The 18,645-nt window shown below is 64.5% G+C and overlaps 1 protein-coding gene across 3 annotated transcripts; it reads left to right on the top strand.

The window, feature by feature from the left end:
• Positions 1–2,492: 2,492 nt before the first annotated feature.
• Positions 2,493–17,379, top strand: EPS8L1 (EPS8 signaling adaptor L1). 3 transcript variants are annotated; one of them, XM_075015943.1, is made up of 21 exons: positions 2,493–3,029; positions 4,489–4,537; positions 4,725–4,759; positions 5,711–5,769; positions 6,052–6,213; positions 6,416–6,565; positions 8,310–8,392; positions 8,760–8,902; positions 9,790–9,824; positions 10,051–10,177; positions 10,547–10,635; positions 10,849–10,923; positions 11,317–11,465; positions 11,631–11,757; positions 11,989–12,017; positions 13,098–13,197; positions 13,807–13,977; positions 14,139–14,238; positions 14,681–14,843; positions 15,565–15,697; positions 16,210–17,379. In XM_075015943.1, the coding sequence occupies exons 2-21, from the start codon at positions 4,521–4,523 to the stop codon at positions 16,294–16,296; spliced, it is 2,034 nt and encodes a 677-aa protein (XP_074872044.1). In that variant the 5' UTR covers positions 2,493–3,029; positions 4,489–4,520; the 3' UTR covers positions 16,297–17,379. The 3 variants fall into 3 exon arrangements, with proteins under 3 accessions (XP_074872044.1, XP_074872042.1, XP_074872043.1); XM_075015941.1 differs by lacking the exon at positions 2,493–3,029 and adding an exon at positions 3,438–4,061; XM_075015942.1 differs by lacking the exon at positions 2,493–3,029 and having other exon boundaries at positions 4,382–4,537.
• The last annotated feature ends 1,266 nt before the right edge of the window (positions 17,380–18,645 follow it).

The raw sequence follows: 18,645 nt of genomic DNA on the forward strand, positions 1-18,645 counted from the left end.
TTCCCCCTGGCTGCTGCCCCAGCCCCCCTTGCTCACAGGCCCTGCGCCATGGGGAGGGGAGGGGTGGGGTGGGGTCAGCTCCCTGGGCCCAACACCCTCCCTTAAGGCCCGCCCTGCGAATGGACTGGAGTCTGGCCCTGAGCACGCCCCCCTGTTGTGTACTGGGCCCTGTCCCCCCAAATCTGCTGGGGGACCCCAACTGCAGGCCCTGCCCCTGCTCGCAGCCCCCTCCGGTGGCCACGGGGACCCTGCCATTTTCAGTGCCATGCACCGGCTGAACCCCTTGGCCAAGGGCCCCCCCCAGTGCTCCACACTCTGCAAGTGGGAGCCCCCCTGTTCCCTGGGGGACACCCTTCTCTATGCCAAGCAGCCATCTTTCTTCCTGGCCCTCTGCAGCACCCAGCTTCCCCCGCCCTGCCTCTGCACATATCTGTATATAGAGGAAAGTATTTTCTACAGGGCCCAGTGCCCCCAGAGCCCCTGTGCAATACGCCCCCACTATTTTTCAAAGGAAATGCTCCATGTTGTGTGTGTGCGGCTCGGCCGCGGGAAAAGCCGACAAACATGACAACTGCTCAAAAGAGTTGGAAGGGTCCCGCTCCCAGGTGTCAGTGTCCGTGTCCCTGTGTGTGTCTGAGGGGCTGGCTGAGCTGTGTGGGTGTGTTCTAAGGGAGCAGCTGTGTGCGTGCGTGCGTGTGTGTTGAGGGAGAGGCTGAGCTGTGTGTGCGTGTTCAGATTGAGGTGGGGCTGTGTGGGTGTGTTCTGAGGGGAAGGCTGAGCTGTGGGTGTGTGCGTGTGTGTGCGCGCGTGTGCACGCACGTGCATTCGGAGGGCCAGCCGAGCCCTAGGCTGTGCGTGCCCTGTGAATGACGGCATGAGGTGGCCGCACTCCTGCCTGGCCCCTCTGTACACCATTGGGGCACGCTCGCTCCCCGGCAGCAGGCACAGGGGGTGGACACAAGTTGCGGGGGGGGGTGTCCAGGCCTTGCTCCCTAGTGTGTCTCCCCATATCTGCATCTCCCCCAGGCCTGTGGCTGGCCCCAGGGCCTGGCTGCAGGGCTTTGACTGGGGGGCTGTGGGTGCCTGATTCCATTCTGGCCTGAGGGGGGAGGGGGGGGCTCTGGCTGGGGGAGCCGCCAGGGGAGAGGGGCAGGTGTCCAGGCCCTGTTCCGTGCATGCTGGGCCCCGGGGCAGCTCTGCCCCTGAGCATGACTACACGAGCTGCTGGGCATGGACCCAAATTGTGGTAAGTTACAGGGACCATTGGGCAAGTTGCCCTGTCCCCCACCCCCACCCTGGGTGTTGCTCCCTGCGCCAGGCGCGAACCCCGGAGTCCTGCATCTGAGGTGCCCCCCGCTCTAACCACTGGACCCCACTCTGCTCCCAGAGCAAGGAAAGATCCCAGGAGTCCTTGCTCCCTGCTCCTCCCCTCCCCTCCCCTAACCACTACACCCCAGCCAGGTTGGGGAAGGGAGACCAGATTGGGGGGGGGGCAGCAGCCAGGCTAAGCCACAGAGGGGACAGTGGGGGCGGGTGCTAGATCCTGTATGACCCCCTGTGCCCAAGCAACCGGCTCTGCCAGGTTCCCCTCCCTGGGTGCCTGAAACTTGTCCCAGCTGCCTGTGGGCTCCCCCAGCTCTGCTCCCTGCCTCCAGCTGTGTAGATCCCTCAGTGCTGTGCAAAGTACAGAGGGAAACTGAGGCACGGGGTGACTAATCCCCTGGCAGGCAGCTGTCAAGCTCAGAGCAGCTCCTTCCAGCAGCGAAGCCAGGGCCCGAGCTGTGCCAGGCGGGGCCCTGCCTCTCCCCGCAAGGAGGAAGGGCCCAGGGCTGTTTTTCCCCTGTGGGTGTTGACACAAGGTATAAAATTGCCTCTTGGGCAAACCAAAGCCGTTGGCCCCGGCGGCGGGGTGGCACCCGGCTCCCCCTGAGCCGCATCCCCGCCCTGCCCTGCCGGTGCCAGGCGCTGTACAAACCCAACACCTGCAGCCCGCCCCGCCCCGCCGGGTTTCCATCGGCGCTGAAGAGGGAGCTGGCTCCCAGCTGCACAGAACAGACGGGGCCGGCTCCAAGCGAGGGGGGCCGGCCGTCACCCCTGCCTGGGAAGGGCCGCGCCCCCGAAGTGCGGCAGAGTCCCCCAGCCCCGGGCTGAGTCCGGTTCCCTGGAAGCTGAGCGCTGGGCGGCTGGTGGCGCATGTCCTGGGGCACAGGCCCAATTTATTCCGCCCCTGGCTGGACAAGGCGGCCGGGAACGCGGGCTGGGTCCCCCCTGCGGCCCCCGGCTCACTAGCGCCCGCCCCGGGCACGGCGGGAGCGGCGCCGCTGGCCAGTTCCCAGGGGTGGGGCGTGGGAAAGGGTTCAGCGGGGTCGCTCAGCCGATTGGCCGTCACGGCACCCCGGAGCCTACGTTCCCGCCTCCCCCAGCCAGGGAGAGAACCCAGGAGTCCGGGTTCCCAGCCCCCGCCCCCTGCCCCCGCGCTCTAACCACTAGCCGCTGCTCCCCGCCCAGCGCAGGGAAAACAGCCGCCCAGGCCCCCAAAGCAAACACGGCGGCGCCTCCATGGGAAGTGCGCAGCCAGCGGGACACGCCCTGCGGCCGCTTTGTCCCCGCCCCCGCCCGAGTGAGGGGCCGGGCAGCCGCAAAGTCACAGAACCCAGGCGTCCGGCGCCCGCCCAAACATCACCCCTCCCCCCCCGGGCTGGGAAAGAGCCCGGGAGTCCGAGACGGGGCGGGGGAGAGGAGAGGAGCCGGGTTACCAGGCGCTCAGCCGCTCCCACCAGGGCCAAGCGGGGAGGGGAGGTGTGGATCGAGCCCGGGAGTCCTGGTCCCAGCCCCGCTCCCACTGGGCTGCACACCCCTCCCCCATCCAGGGGAGAACCCAGGAGTCCTGCGTCCCAGTTGGGTCGCCCTCCCTTCCGGGCTGGGCTCGGCTCCGTCCCCTCGCCCTTGTTCTCCCGGCTCCGGCTCCTGGTTCCGCTGGTCCCAGCCCCAGCTGCCTGGGCCCGCTAACCCTGGCCGCGGGGAGCCGGGTAGGGGGAGAGCAGGGGGTGCTGGGTGGGGACCCAGCAGGGGGTGCGGGGTGGGGACCCAGCGGGGGTGCTGGGCTGCAGGGAGCCAGTTGGGGACCCAGCAGGGGGTGTTGGGCTGCAAGGAGAGGGGTGAGGACTTAGCAGGGGGTGCTGGGCTGCAGGGAGTGGGGTGAGGGGCCCAGTGGGGGGTGCTGGGCTGCAAGGGGGAGGCTCAGCAGGGAGTGCTGGTCTGTGGGGTGGGGACCCAGCAGGGATGCTGGGCTGCAGGGAGCCAGTTGGGGACCCAGCAGGGGGTGTTGGGCTGCAGGGAGAGGGGTGGGGACTTAGCAGGGGGTGCTGAGCTGTAGGGAGTGGGGTGAGGGGCCCAGTGTGGGGTGGTGGGTGGGGACCCAGCAGGGTGCACTGGGCTGCAGGAAACAGGCTCAGTGGAGGGCTGTCCCCTGACTTCAGTACTAGGTAAAGGGTCCCTCTATAAACTGCTCCTCTGCCGCACCCCAGGACTGGCTGCACCCCAGAGCCCTGGGGCAGGCCCTGCCAGGCCGGTATTTCCTGCTCTGCACCCTGGCATGGGACACACCCAGCTCTTGGATGCACTGGGTGACAAAGGCACGCGAGGGGGGAGGGCTATTCTAACACCTCTCTGCTACTGTGGTTGTCTGTCTCCAGCCCCCACTCCACTCCCAGAGATGGGGAGAGAACCCAGGAGTCCAGGCTCCCAGCCCCACCACTTGCCAAATCTAATCTCTAGGGATGAGGGTTATTTTCTGCCTTGTCTCCACAGCTGGCTGAGCAGGTGGTAGGAGGGGGGACCGGGGGCGGGGCAGAGGGTTACCTGCCCAGGTATGCTGGGTGTGTGGCGGAGCTGGACCCACACCTGTGCCCAGGTGACAGTGGGGATAGGACAGTTCCCAGGCACCCAAGAGCAGCCAGAGCTGCCTCTGCCAGGAGCTGGGGGGTCCCCTTTCTCACCAGCTGCCCCCGACCGGTGCTGCTGTTTCTGCCTCTGGGGGGCCCTCGAGTAGCCTCGAGTGGGTAAGTTGGGGGGAATCAAGGGGAGGGGGGATACCGGGGGACACTCACCCCCCCCAGCTCAGCCCCATGTTGGTACCAGGCCTGAGTCTGCCTTGCCCAGGCTCCTCGGTCAGGAGTGGGGTGGGGAGCTGCTGGGCTGGAGGAGGGTGGGGGCCACCCTCGGGCATGGTGATGTCTTTCTGGAGGAAGAGTCCCACGCCCTTGATAAACAGCCCAGTTCCGCGAGGCGTGAATCACAGCAGGGGTGCTGAGGGGGAAAGGCCAGCCTGCCCCGGATGCCTGGGTTCTCTCCCTGGCCTGGGAGGGAAGAGGGGGCTTGTGGGTAGAGCAGGGGGTGAGCCAGCTCTCCTGGGTTCTTGCCCCAGCTCTGTAGGGCACCACCCCGACTCTTGTCAGTGATTTTCTGCCTCTCATCCTCTCCCCAAAGGTGCAGCGTGAAGTGCGGAGTCTGTCAGTACCATGAGCTCCTCTGGCAGGTGAGTGGGGGGCTTGACGCCAAACGCCTGGGTTCTCTGCCCAGGTCAGGGTGGGGGGCTGGGTGCCAGGATGCCTGGGTTCTCTGCCTGAGTCTGGGCTGGGAGTGGACCTCAGTAACCTCTCCCCGTGTTGCCAGGCCTTGGCTTTGTCATACGGGTTTTAACTTTCTCTCATCCCTTTCTGCAGTGGGGTCTCCAAGCCCAGCGCCAGGGCGATCTATGGTGAGTCCTGTCCCGGGGGGAGGGTGTTATTGTAGGGTCTCGCTCAGCTCTTTGGCAGGCTGCTGTGCTGCCATTGGGGGTCTCTGCTGACAAGGGAGCCGAGAGAGCCCCTGTGACTGGCTGCGCTGTGGTCTCAGTGTCGGGTCGCTCTGCTGGGCAGCGCACTCCAACAGGCAGGCTTTGTTATTGTAGGGTCTTTCCTCAGCTGATGTGTTGTTGTCTGGTCTCTGTTGGTGGGGCAGGCGGGGGGGGGGGGCAACGCGGTGTGCTGCTGCCTGACTGGACAGTCTCTGTGTCAAGCTGCTGCGTTATTGTAGGGTCTGTCAGCGGGGTGGGGGCAGGGCGGTGTTACTGTAGGGTCTCTCAGTGGGGCGGGGGCGGGGTGGTGTTAGTGTAGGGTCTGTCAGTGGGGCGGGGGCAGGGCGGTGTTACTGTAGGGTCTCTCAGCGGGGCGGTGCTATTGTAGGGTTTTGTGACGTACCCCACTTAGGCTAGTCCTGGCAAAGGCACAAACAGGCAATGAAAGTGCTTCCCCCTCCCCGCCAGCCGTCTCCCTCCCCCCAGCTGACCCATCACTGCGTTCCCCCAGGAGAACGGCAGGGAAATGGGGGTGGGGTCCCAGTGGCGGCTCCCAACCTGGTTTCCCCAGGGCATGCTGAGAAGGTTGCTCCTAACTGCCCCCCGAGCTGGCCAGGCCCTGCCCTGGGGCTGGGTGGGAGCCGGTGCCCCTGGAGGGGACAGACCCTGCCCCATTCCCTGCCCCCCTGAGCCAGCCAAACCCTGCCCTGGGAGTGGGTGGGAGCCGGTCCCCCTGGAGGGGACAGACCCTGCCCCATTCCCTGCCCCCATGAGCCAGCCAGACCCTGCCCTGGGGGTGGGTGGGAGCCGGTGCCCCTGGAGGGGACAGACCCTGCCCCATTCCCTGTTTATAATTTCCCCTTCTTTTCACAGAGCAGAGGAAGAAATATTCCAGCTACATCATGAACGACGTCTCCCAATACACAGTCAATGTGAGCTGGGCTCTTGGGTGCGGCCGGGGCGCTGACTGAGGGAGGGGCTGGGAGCTGCATGGAAGACTGCAAGCCCGAGGGACATGTGGTGGTTGCGTGGGGACTGTGAACCTGGGAGCAGCATGGGGGGAGATGCGCCCTGGGGCCAGGGGGCGCTGTGGGGGGCTGCAGGCCCGGGGGCAGCATGGGGGGAGCTGCAGGCCCAGGGCCAGTGGGGAGGGGGGTGCAGGATCCCAGTGCTGCACGGGGGCAGGTCCATGGCTCACACCTGCCCCCCCCCAGCATCTGATGACGTTCCCACTGGGGGAGGCAGTGGAGCGGCTCTCGGTGGAGGAGGCCGTGCAGAAAGTGGCCGCCATGGAGGCCCAGGGCAAGTTATGGGCCCAGGAGATGCTGCTGCAGGTCACCGGCTCGGCCATCAGACTGCTGGACATTCACTTCCAGGTGTGCGGGCGAGGGGGGCTGGGGACGCTAAGTCCAGGAGAAGCGGAGGGGGATGGCTGGCCTGGGGGGTGCTGGGCCTGAGGATGCTGCGTCTGGGGGGTGGTGCGTTGCTGGGCCCAGAGGGGAGCTGCTGGGGGGGCGGTGCTGGGCCCAGGGGGTGCTGGGGGGGCCAGGCCACCAGTGACTCTGTCGCCCCCTGCAGGAAGAGCTGGAGAACTACAGGCTGCCGGGGGTGCTGCGCTGCGAGGCCGTGCTGCCCACCCCCAGCTCCCGCACCCTCCTGCTGCTCGTGTGCCAGGAGCTCCAGCAGCCCCAGCCTGACGCCCACTTCTTCCAGTGCGACCACATCGGGGTGAGGAGCCGCCCTTGGGGTGCTCACCTGGACGCCTGGGTTCCTACTCTACTCCTGGGGGTCTTGTTTAAGTGCCACTGGCTCCGCCCCTTGACATAATTAGCCCCGCCCCTTTCCATTGAAGGCATTGGCCCCGCCCCTTCCTACCCCAGCTCCTGGGTTGCTCATGCCATAAACTCTGGGCTTACCTTTAAATGGGGGGAGGGGAGGGAATCGCTGCCCCGCCCCCTTGCTCCGCCCATCTTGCCCCCTAGGGTTATCCCAGACTCCTGGGATGCCCCCCATTGGCTGACCCCGCCCACATGATGACATCACAAGCCCCACCCCCTCTTGCTGCAGGGGGCCACTCAGGGTGTGGTGCCCGCGTGGCAGGAAGTGGCCAGCTCCGGGTGCCACATTTCGGCAAGACCGTGGAAGAAGTCGGGTGAAGAGCAACCCCAGTGACAGGCCTGGAGAGCCCGGCTGGGGGGAGCCTGGGGAAAACTTCTCCTTAACCTCTGTGGACAGGACATGGGGCCATGGGCTGAACCTGCAGCCAGGGCGGGTTAGGTGGGATCACCTGCGAAGGCTCCCCAGTGGTGGGGGTGTAAAACCCTGGGCCAAGCCTGCTGGGGCAGCCGTGGGAGATGAAGAGCAGGTGAGAGACACCCGCTCAGCAGGAGTGAGCAGTCCTGCAGCGCCTTAGAAACTAGCAGATCTACTGGAGTACAGGCTGCCGTGGGCACAGACCCGCTGGGCTCTGTGAGCCGGATCTGCCCACGGAAGCTTGGGCTCCAGTAAATCTTGGCCCCCAAGGTGCCGCAGGACAGCTCGCTGGTTCTGCGGCTTCAGACCGACAGTAGCCCCCCGTTGGGGTGACTAAGATCTGGGGCAGGCAGAGCCGGCCCACAACCCCTTTTCATCTGGCCCCCAAGTGTGGGGGAGCTCTCAACTCTCGGGGCCCCTTTTAGCCGTTACCCACAGCACAGAGAGCCAGGCGGTCGGGCTGGCGGCAGGCAGGGAAGCCTGTCTTGGAGCTCTTCTGGCCAGGAGTTGTGCGTCCCAGCCAGAGCCTGCCTGTACCACCCCAACGCCCTCCTGCATCCCAGGTCCTGCACCAAACTACTGCCCACCCCTGGTCTAGATGGTGCTTGGTCCTGCCACCTCTGCAGGGGACCTCTGGAGGTTCCTTCCAGTTTTGGATTCCTAGGTCCCGCCTTCTGAAGTCAGGGACTTCCTTTTGTCATCAGCCAATCACCTTCCAGAGCCATGAATTCTGTGGCAAGAAGTTCTATCTTCCAACCAGCATGTAGAACTTCTAGGCAAATAGGCCATTGCAGGAAATCCCGCCTTCTGGGGGAGGGGACTCCCTGTGGCATCAGCCAATCACTTTCCTAGGGCTGGAGTGCCCAGTGAAGGAAGTCCCACCTCCCAGCAGGATTTCTCTAATGCTTCAGCCAATCAGCTTGAAAGGGCCTGGGAGGCATTCCAGGAAGTCCTGCCTCCCTGTGGGTGAATAACAGCTGCCAGCTGCTCCCCAAAAGTGCTTTTGTATCTCCTTGAGCCACATGCCACCTGTGGGGGCAGGGCAGCCACCACAAAGCATGCTGGGTGTTCTGATCCAGCCAACACCACCCCACCCAAGGGAGTTCCTGCACGTACAAACACAGCTTGGGGCCCATCTCCTCTGGAATCCCACCCTGAGCTCAGCCCCGGGGGCCCATCTACCCCGGTGTCTGACCCGTACCATTTCTACCTCCTGCAGGCGGAGCTGATCCGGGAGGACATTAACAGCGCCCTGCTAGACTTCAAACTGGGGGGCAACGCTCAGAGGAAAGAGGCACTCAGGTGGGCCAGGAGCCTGGGGAGCTTTGGGCGAGAGCCTTGAGGGGGGCCCCAGGGTGTAGGGCAGGCTGACTGGCCTGGGTGCAGCTTATACACCAGGACCTTGGGGTGAAGAGGCCCTGATGGCGGGTGCTGGTGGGGTCCACAGTGGGTGTGGGTCATAGGGGTGAGGATTCCATGGGGCTGGTTTCAGGACTGTCCCCAGGGCAGTGAGGGTGAATCCCCCAGAGGGTGGGGCCCATCGGGGGGGCGGAAGCTGCGGGTGTCTATCTCAAGGGGGGGGGGCGGCACCAGCTGGGTGGGAGCAGGGGGTGTTTGGAGACATTTTGGTTTCTGTCACCCCCCCGATCCTCCCCCATATCTTTTGCAGAGTGAACCAGGAAAAGCTGCAGAATGTGCCCCCCTCAGCCCCGAGGGGGACAGGCTCCCGGCCCCCGCCCCCCACCAGGAAGGTGGTGATCGCCCCCTCAGCCTCACAGGAGAAGATGGAGACCCAGAGCCAGAGAGATGCAGGTGCTGGGGCAGAGCTGGGGAGGGAACCCAGGAGTACGGGTTCTCCCCCCCCCCCCCCACCAGCTCTAACCACTAGCCCTCACTCTTCTCCTCAAGCCCTGGGAGAATCCTGGCGTTGCCAACCATCTAATTAGACAAACTCAATCACTCGGCCCCGCCCCTTCCCTGAAGCCCCGCCCCCATCACTCCCTCCCCCTCCCGCTGTCACTTGCTTGCCCCGCCCTTACTCAGGTTCACTCGACTGAGGTGGGGGTTAGGGTGCAGGAGGGGGCTGAGCGCTGGGGTGTGGGAGGGGCTCAGGGCACAGGCTCCCTGCCTGCTTGTTCTGCCCCCCCGCCCCCCCGACACCAGCTCTTCCCTGCAGCCTCAGGTGGCTCCACACAGGCTCCCCCCCCCGACAGCACCCATTGGCTGAAGCTCCCTGTTCAAGCCAATGGGAGCTGTAGAGTCGGTGCTCAGGGTGGGGGCAGCGTGCAGAGCCGCCCTGCCCTGCAGCTCTGACCAGACTCCTGGGGGGTTTAAGACCTCCCGCAGCTATTACCGCCGCCCCGAGGAGACAGCACCCAATCCAGGAGAGACCCTGAGAGAGCGGGATGGGTTGGCAACCTGTGAGAGAGAACCCAGGAGTCCTGGCCCCCAGCCCCTCCTAGCTCGAACCATATATACCTATTCCACCCTGCCACCAGCTGGGAAAGAACCCAGGAGTCCTGGCCCCCAGCCTTGCCCTGCTCTTACCACCAGACCCCACTCTGCTTCCCAAGCCAGGAATAGAACCCAGGGGTCCAGAACCCCCCAACCGTCCCTGCTCTAACCACTAGCCCCACTTCCCCCCTTCCAAGCCAGGGAAGAACCCAGGTGTCCTGACCCTCTGTCTTTCCTACCCCCAGCCGCACGGACATCGCTGCGGACGGAGCGTGATGTGGTGAGTTAGGGGAGGGCTGGGGGGCAGAGGAGAATGAGGTGGAGGATGCAGTGGGGCTGGGGTTGAGGTTATATGCTCAGCTCTGTGGGGCACAGTTGGGAGTCGCACCTGTCCTTGGTTAGGTGGGACATTGTGCTACAGTTGCACCCCTCCCCCTGCACAGACAGGGTTAGGGGGGGCTCTGCTGGGTGCCCCCCGCTCACCTCCAGCCCCCTAACCACCCCAGGAGCTGCTGAACCGGGTCTTCGATGACATCGAGGCCTTTGTGGGCAAACTGCAGAAATCGGCTGAGGCCCATCAGGTCCTGGAGCAGCTGAAGCGCTCCAGTCGGGGGCGCCGCCGCCAGCCAGGGGGTGAGAGATCCTGAGCCCCGCCCCCCCGTCTGCCCCCATGCACCCCCGTGTCCCCCCGGAACCGCCCATAGTGGGAGAGACCTCTGTCCGTGGGGGGCTGAGACACCCCCATATGCCCACCCCACTGGAAACTGAGCACACTCCAGGGGCCACTGCTGGCTAGAGATTGACCGTGGCACCCCAAGACCCCCCGTCTTCCCTCACCTGCTCCCCGACACCTCCCATCTGCCCCCCACGCCCCCAGGGGTCTGCTGCTGGGAGCTGGGGGTGGAGAGAGAGCCCTGCCCCCCTCCCCGAGATTTCCCTCCCTCCCTCCCTCAGACACCTCGTTCCCCCCAGTGCAGGGTTAACCCTTTCTTCCCCCTGCAGAGGGGCTGCTGACCCTGCGGGCCCGGCCGCCGGCCATGGAAGAATTCGAGGACACCCTGGCCAAGATGAAATACTCCTTCAGCCTGCTGGTGAGCGCCGGCTGGGGATGGGGGGGTACCGCCCATTTCCCCCACAGAGCTGCAGATGGGACCCAGGAGTCCTGGCTTCCAGATTCCACCCCGCTGCCAGCACAGCTCCCATTCCCTACAGAGAGAACCCAGGAGTCCGGTCACTCGCCCCACCCCCTCTGGAGTGTGCAGGGTTCACTCACGCAGAGTGGGGTCTCTCTCCCCTCCCCACAGGCGAGACTCCAGTCCAACATCTCGAACCCCACTTCGGAGGAGCTGGTTCACGTTCTGTTTGCCCCCTTAAAAATGGTGAGGGGGAGCAGGGGGCGGCCATAGGCTCTGGGGCGGGAATTCCCAGGGCTGGGTTAGGGAGTGATCCCAGAGGGGTTTGGGGGAATGTGAGAGCGCCAGCTCCTGATGGGGTACCTGGGGGGCTCTGAGCTGAGGGGGGCAGAAGGGGGTACCTCAGGGCTTGGGTTATGTGGGGAGGGGCCCCAGCATGCGTGGGGTGTGGCTGGAGTGGGGTTCTTGGTGTCTCCTGGGAGGGGCTGGGGGTGTAGGAGGAGGGGAGACCAGTGGGGGTTCAGGGGGCTGCAGGGACTGGGGGACGGGTGGGCTGGAAGGGCTGTGGCTGCGTATCTTGGGGGGGGCACAGAGGGGCTGGAGGGATGGGGGGAACCTCTCACCTCCCCCTGCCCACAGGTGGTGGAAGCGTCGGGGGGCCCCGAGTTCGCCAGCGAGATCTGCTTGCCCATGCTCACCTCGGAGGCCGTGACCCTGCTGCGGAGCTGCCTGGAGCCCCAGGAGACCGAGCTGTGGCGCTCACTGGGCAACAACTGGGCCCGGCCCCGGTACGTCGCCCACCCTGGGGCTGGGGTGGGGGGTCGGAGGCTCTCCATGGGATGGCTCTGCCCTGGGTCCCTGGCATCCACCCCCGGACACCCTGGGCACTGTGTCCCCCCCACCCCCCCACCTCAGTTTCCCTCACTTCCAGCCAGCCGCTCCTCTCCCCGCAGGGTGGAGTTCCCCCCGGACCACGCTGCCTCCTACACCCCCAGCTTCTGCAGCGGCTGGGTCCCGCCGGGGCAGCCCTGGGAGGACCCCGTGGAGGCCCAGCACCTGCACGAGGCACGCCGGGCACAGGTGAGTGGCGGGGGTGGGGGAGGAGGCAGGTGGGGAAGGGAAAGGTAAATGAGGGGAAGGAGCTGGGGGGCAGGAGAGGGTGCTGGGTACGGCAGGATATGGGGCTGACTAGGAAACGGGGGGTCAGGGAGATCAGAGGGTGGCGGGGCAGCAGGCCAGGTGAGGGATGCGGGGTGGGTCTCAGAAGGGGGGTCACTCCCCCCCACTGACTTCCCCCCCTTCCTTCTGCAGCAATCAGCTCCTCCAATAGAAGCCAATGGGTATGTAACTCCCCCCCGGCCCCCCCAGGCTGCTCCCCCACGCTGCCCCCATCCCCTAGTGGTCATGGGGGGCAGGAGGGAGGGAAAGCGGGGAGGGGTTTCTGGGGCTCAGAGAGAGTGGAGGGCTCTGTGGGGGTGGGAGGTTGGGGGGCCCCCGGGGGGAGGAGCTGGGCTGGGTGGGGGTGGGACCTTGAGCTGAGAAATCTAAAAAAGGCCTTTTCTTTGTTCTGTCTCTCTGTTTCTTTTTGTGGGGGGCAGGTGGGTTCGGTGGTGAGGGGGCAGGGGAGGCCGGGGGTCAGGTGGGGGGCTGCTTTGGGGGAGGGGGGTTGGGCTGGGAGGTTTGATGCAGCAGGGGGCGGGGGCAGGGAGGTGGGGGCAGAGGGGCTTAGAGGTTGGGGGGGAGCCCTGTGGGGGAATGGGGGGAGCTAGGCCCCAGGAGCAGGGATTGGGGGGGCCAGGGGTGCCCCAGCTGTCCTGAGAGGCAGGAGGGAAGGACTCAGGAGGACTTCGGAGCAGAGCCAGCCGGTCCCGCCAGCGCCCCACCCCCAGCAGCCCAACCAAGGTAGGGAGGGGGAGGGGTCTGGGGGGCACAGACCTTTTCTCCTTTCTTCCCCCCCTCCCGACTCCTGCATGGGCCTGGCTGCTGGGGGTCCCCTTCTTCCCGCTCTCCGCATTGCCTTGTGCGACCTCTTGGGCCCCGGCGTGGTGCTGACACTCTGACTTTGCTGCATGTGTATGGCTGGGGAGTCCACACCCTGGGGGAATAAGGGGAAAAGCATCTCTGGGGAGCAGATCTGGGGGGTTTCAGGGTCTCTCCCTCCCGTTGCTGGCAGGAGGATAATACCCAGGAGTCCTGGGTCCCAGAGCTTCCCTGCTCTCACCACTAGACATGAGTCCCCCTCCCAGAACAGGGGCTAGAAGCCAGCAGTCCTGGCTGCATCCCTCCAACCTCTGGACCCCACTCGACCCCCTGAGATAGGGAGAGAACCCAGGAGTCCTGGCTCCCAGACCCCCCCCTACTCTCACCACTAGACGCCTGGGGAGAAGAGGTCCCCCAGTTTGGCTCCTCTCTCCCCACAGCCACAGACATGCAAAAGAAGGGCAGTTAGTGAGCTGTACCTACGACTTCGTAGCCAGGAACAACAACGAGATGTCCGTGCTGCAGGGGGAGATCCTGGAAGTGAGTCTGTGGCTAGTTTCAGTCAGCTGGGGCACTGCTGGGGGGGGGGAGCTCGCAGCAATGGGGCCCCCATTTAGGGGCACTGCTTGGGGAGAGCTCACAGTGTTGGGGTCCCCATCTGGGGGTACTGCTGGTGGGAAGCTCGCAGCATTGGGGCACTGCTGGGGGGAAGCTCGCAGCAATAGGGCACTGCTGGGAGGGAAGCTCGCAGCACTGGGGCACTGCTGGGGGAAGCTTGCAGCAATAGGGCACTGTTGTGGGGGAAGCTCAGAGCAATGGGGTCCCCATTTAGGGGCACTGCTTGGGGAGAACTCACAGTATTGGTGCCCCCATCTGGGGGCACTGCTGGGGGGGAAGCTCACAGCATCGGGGTTGGCACTGGATGCGGGGAGCTCACAGTATTGGGGGCACTGCTGAAGGGAAGCTCGCAGCACCGGGGCACTGTGCGGGGGAAGGGAAGTTCGCAGCATCGGCATCCCCATCTAGGGGTGCTGGCTGTGGGGAGCTCACAGTATTGGGGGCACTGTTCGGGGGAAGCTCGCAGCACCAGGGGTGCCCCCACTCCGCCCTCCTGGAGCGCTGCCGTTAGAGCCGCCTCGTCCCCCCCAGGTGCTGGACAACTCCAAGAAGTGGTGGAAGGTTCAGAAGCGCTCCGGCCAGCAGGGGTACGTCCCCTACAACATCCTCCGACCGCTGCCCGCCGGGCAGAGCCACAGCCCAGGCCGCCCGCCCCATGAGACCAGCAGCGCCAGCTCCAGCCCTGGCCAGAGCAGGGTCCTGGTGAGACCAGCAATGCAGGGGCAGAGAACTGCACCTCTGGGGGGCGCCAGCTCGCACCCAGCCCTGGGGCAGAGCCTGGCTGCTCAGTGGGGCAGGGACAGGGGCACAGCACAGAGCTGTGGGTCGCTAACATTTCTCCCCTTACCTCTGACCCTGACTAGGCCCCCCCAGCCCTGCCGGCATCGACAAAGAGCGTCTCTGCCCCGAACGGGCCCAACTGGAATGGCTCCAAGGAGCCTGGCATAGACCCCAATGAGAGAGGTCAGGACCCCTGTGTGTGTGGGGGGGGGGGGGGGCCCACAGAGACCCCAAGCTGATCCTGTGGGAGGGGGCAGGGGAAGATGTACCTCTGAGCTGGTCACCAGGCCCTGCCCCCTCCCTGTGGGATCTGGAAAGGGCAGTGTTTCATGGCGAATCACTGGGCCCCCACCCCTGTGTGTGGGGAGGAAGGAGGCAGTATCCCAGAGGGGTCCCCAGGCCATGCCCCTGGGTGTGGGGAGGAGGGGGGCAGTATCCCAGAGGGGTCCCCAGGCCATGCCCCTGGGTGTGGGGAGGAGGGGGGCAGTATGCCAGAGGGGTCCCCAGGCCATGCCCCTGGGTGTGGGGAGGAGGGGGGCAGTATCCCAGAGGGGAGCCCATGTGTGGGTCCTGGGCTGGCTCTCTCGTGGTGCATGGTGGGTAATGGCAGCTCCCTGCCCGGCAGAGCGGCTGAACGAGGAGCTGCTGCAGCGCCTGGCGGCCGGCCGGGCTACCTCCCCAAAGCCCTTCCTCGTGCAGCGGACGCCCGACACGTCCATGCCCCTGGACTATGACTCCGACCCGGCCGAGGTCCAGGCCTGGCTGGAGGCCAAAGGATTTGGGCCCCTGTGAGTAGGCGCCTGGGCGCGCTCTGATTGGCTCTCTTGATACCTCTGTTGCCTGGCTTCTGATTGGTGGGGGCAGCTCACCATCCTCTGCTAGCCAGTCCAGCTCTCCTCAGATTGGCTGGCTCCCCACCTCTTGACTTCGGATTGGTTGGGTGAAGGGGCGGGATTATGACACTGGCTGCCTGACATGGCCTTTCTCCTCCTCTGACTGGCTGTTCTGGAGCCTTGTGGCTTTTGATTGGCTGGTGGGACCCTCCCCCCATGTGATTGCCTGAATCAACTCATCTCTCCTGGCTGATTGCCTTCTTGCTGCTCCCTCATTGGTGGCATCTCAGAACCACCACTTGCGACTGGCCAGCTGGATCCCAGGCCAGCTATGATTGGGTGATGCCTTCCTGCAGAATCCTTGGCCATCACATTTCATAGGGCAGCCCGGGAGGCGACAGAAAGAGGCCAATCACTAATTGGGCCAATCAGAAAAGAGGATGGGGGGAAAAAATTAACCAATCACGTGACAAATGGGGGTGGGGGGCTTATGCTGTTTGTACTGTTGCTTCACCATCCATGGCTGCAGGGGACACTGCTGGGGGGGGAAGCTCACAGCACTGGGAGGGTCCCAAGATGGGGGCACTGTTGCGGGGGGGAAGCTCACAGCACTGGGGACTGATCAGCAGAGGGGTGTGTGTAGGGCACTTGGCCTGACTGCCCCCTCCTGCCCTAGGACTGTGAGCACCCTGGGGGTGCTGAATGGATCTAAGCTTTTCTTGCTGTCCAAGGCTGATTTCCAGGCCGCCAGCCCTGAGGAAGGTGCCAGAGTCTACAGCCAGGTCACCGTGCACAAAGCCATGCTGGAGGTACCGCAATCTCTTCCCCACCACCCCATCTGTCCACCTCAGGACACCTGTGTTCTCTCCCTAGTGCTGGGTGCAGTGTGGTCTGGTGGCCTGAGCAGGGAGAACTGGTGGGACCAGGACTCCTGGGCAGTGAGCTGAGTGTTTGGAGCGGCCGCCCAGGAGAGAGTCAAATGCTGCCCAGCTGATTAGCAGAGCGCCCACAGATGGTGGCCCTTTTCTATGGGTGGTGCACATCCAAACAAGCCTCTGTGCATATAATATTTATTCCGCACATGGATGGCAAAAATTAGATGGACCATTGCTCTTGGGTTCTCTCTCTGGGAAGGGAGTGGGGTCTGGTGGTTAGAGCGGGACTGGGGGGCAGGACTCCTGGGTTCTCTTGGTGGGAGGGGAGTGGGGTCTGGTGATCAAAGCGGGGGGGTGGGGGGCAGGACTCCTGGGTTCTCTCCCTGGCTCTGGGAGGGGCCTGAGGATACCCTGGCCCATGCCTAACGCCCTATGTGCCCTTCCAGGATGTTAAGAAAGTCTCGGAGCTGGAAGCTGTGATGGAAAAGCAGAAGAGAAAGTTGGAGGGTGAGACAGGAGCATCCCGCTCGTGAGGAAGCCAAGGACACGGCTCCAGCTGGCAGAGCTCCCTGCACGGGGAAGGCGCTGTGCAGGGAGCCACCCCCGAGCCGGTGAAGGTTCTCCCCACCTAGATGTGCTACAGACGACTCCACGGACACTGAGTTCTTCACTGGCCTCTGGCTCCTCTGTTCCCATGCCAGGGCTGCCCTGGCCCAGCTGCCCCCACCCCCGAGCCCCTTTGTGCTGTTTTCAATTTCCTCTATTTATTGAAAGGGGCAAACTTCTGAAAGGACCCCCCTTTCCCTCCAGCATGGTACAGCCTCCCTTCTCCAGGGTCTCCCCTCCATCCCCCCAACCATGTGGTGCATTCCTCCCCTTTCCACCCAAGTGGTACGACCCCCTCATTCTGCACTTTCCCCCTCCATGGCACCGCCTCCAACCTCCCCCTTTCCCCTCACTTGGTACATCCTCTGTGCTCCAAAATCTTCCCCCTCCTTTCACCACAATGGTATGATTCCCTGGCCTTGGAAACGCCTCTCTGCTCCTGAATGGACACCCCTACTCCCCTCCCTGAAATGGTATGACCCCCATTTTTCTGCCCCACTCCCTCATCCCCATGGACCGATCCACCCCACTGGTTCTGATTGGTGCAGACCCAGCGCCAGGGGGCGCTGCAGGGAGTCAGTGCACCTGGTCGCAGGTAGTACCCCACGTGGCCACTAGAGGGGGACGTGCTGTGCTGGTCCCTCCTGCAGTCTTAGGGGTGCTTCAGAGTGCCCATCGCCAGCCCCTTTTGGGGGACAGCTCATAGAGCTCAGCCCCCTGTGCCCATTGGGGCTGGGACCCCCCCGCTGAGGGGTCTCAGCCCCGACGGGCACGGGGGGGGCTGAGCTCAAACAGAGCAGGGGGGTCCCAGCCCCAACAGGCGCAGGGCGGAGGCTGAGCTCTATGAGCTACCCTGCAAAAGGGGCTGGCCATGGGAACTGGGCTGGGCTGGGGTGCAGGGATAAATAGTGGGACACGGTGACCGTTCAGGGCCTCTCAGCACTGCAATATTGCTCCAGGGTGACGAATCAGGGTCGCGCTTGTGTTGTGTGAATTAAACCTGCTGCAAAGGTGAGGCTCCCAGCTGGTCCGAGACTGTTCCTCCACTCCCTGCCCCCCCACCCCCACCCCAGAGCCAGGCAGGCCCTGCCCTACGGCCGAGTGGGGCTGGTTGCCCCTAGAGGGGGCAGGCCCTGTGCCCCACTCTCTGCCCCTTCCAGCCAATCTGGGAGAGTTTCTCAAACGGGCCAGCAGGTGTTTCCAGTTCATGTTTTCTGACTGCTGTATGGCTGCCAGAGTTGTAGGTGGGCTCACCTCAGTTTACCCCTCCAAGGCCCCGCCCTGCTCCGCCTTGCCCGGGGGTCCTAGTCTGTTACCCAGAACCCCCTGGGCCTCACCTGTCCCAGCGTGTTACCCAGAACCCCCTGGGCCTCACCTGTCCCAGCGTGTTACCCAGAACCCCCTGGGCGCTGTCCTACTGTCCTAGTCTGTTACCCAGAACCCCTTGCTCCCCATTCTGTGCCCTACACCCCGTAGCAGGGCTCAACTCACACTCACACTGGACTCTAGGCCTGGTGGCCGCTGACTACTTCCGGCACGTGCTCACATGCAACGCTCTGCTGGCCCCGGGCCGGAGAGCACTGCGGGCAACGCGCTGGGCACGGAGAGAGCCCAGAGGCTTGTCCCCCTGCCGAGCTTGAGGCTGGGCTGGGGCCTGACGAGGCTGGGCGGGTGGCAGGGTCCCTAGAGGACCGACTTCGTGCCACACACAAAGAGGGCTGGGAAGCGGCTGCCGGGCTGCCACTGACTGCTGGAGATGGCGGCACAACGTATGCGGCTGTTCCACCAGCCCTGCATGCTGGGACTCTCAGCCTGTGCAGGGGCCAGTGCTGGGGCGCGTCAGGCAGGTAGAGAGGAAGAAAACAGTAGGGAACTGTCCACAAGGACGGTGGTTGCTGACCCCTCACCCTGGGATGTTGGTCCTCATCTGGCAGGGGTACAAGGAACATGGTCATTTAAATTCATCAGAAAGCTGCTGCCAGGAAACAGAAAAAAAAACCAGGACTCCTGGGTTCTCTGCCTGGCTGTGGGAGGGCAGTGGGGACTAGTGGTTATGGCTGGGGGCTGGGAGCCAGGACTCCTGGGTTCTCTGGCTTTGGGGGGATGGTTGGGGGCTGGGAGCCAGGACTCCTGGGTTTCAGGCCAGATGTTTAGAGAGCGGATTCTTCTCATTCCTCATGGGATGTCCTGGCTTGGGGGCGGGGGGGTTCAAACGCAGAGCAGCGCAGGACATCCTGGGAAATGGTGGCTGCTTGTGTTGTTTTTTTTTCTTCTTG

This window comes from Carettochelys insculpta, chromosome 22 (assembly GCF_033958435.1).
Source record: "Carettochelys insculpta isolate YL-2023 chromosome 22, ASM3395843v1, whole genome shotgun sequence".
Classification (NCBI taxonomy): domain Eukaryota; kingdom Metazoa; phylum Chordata; order Testudines; family Carettochelyidae; genus Carettochelys; species Carettochelys insculpta.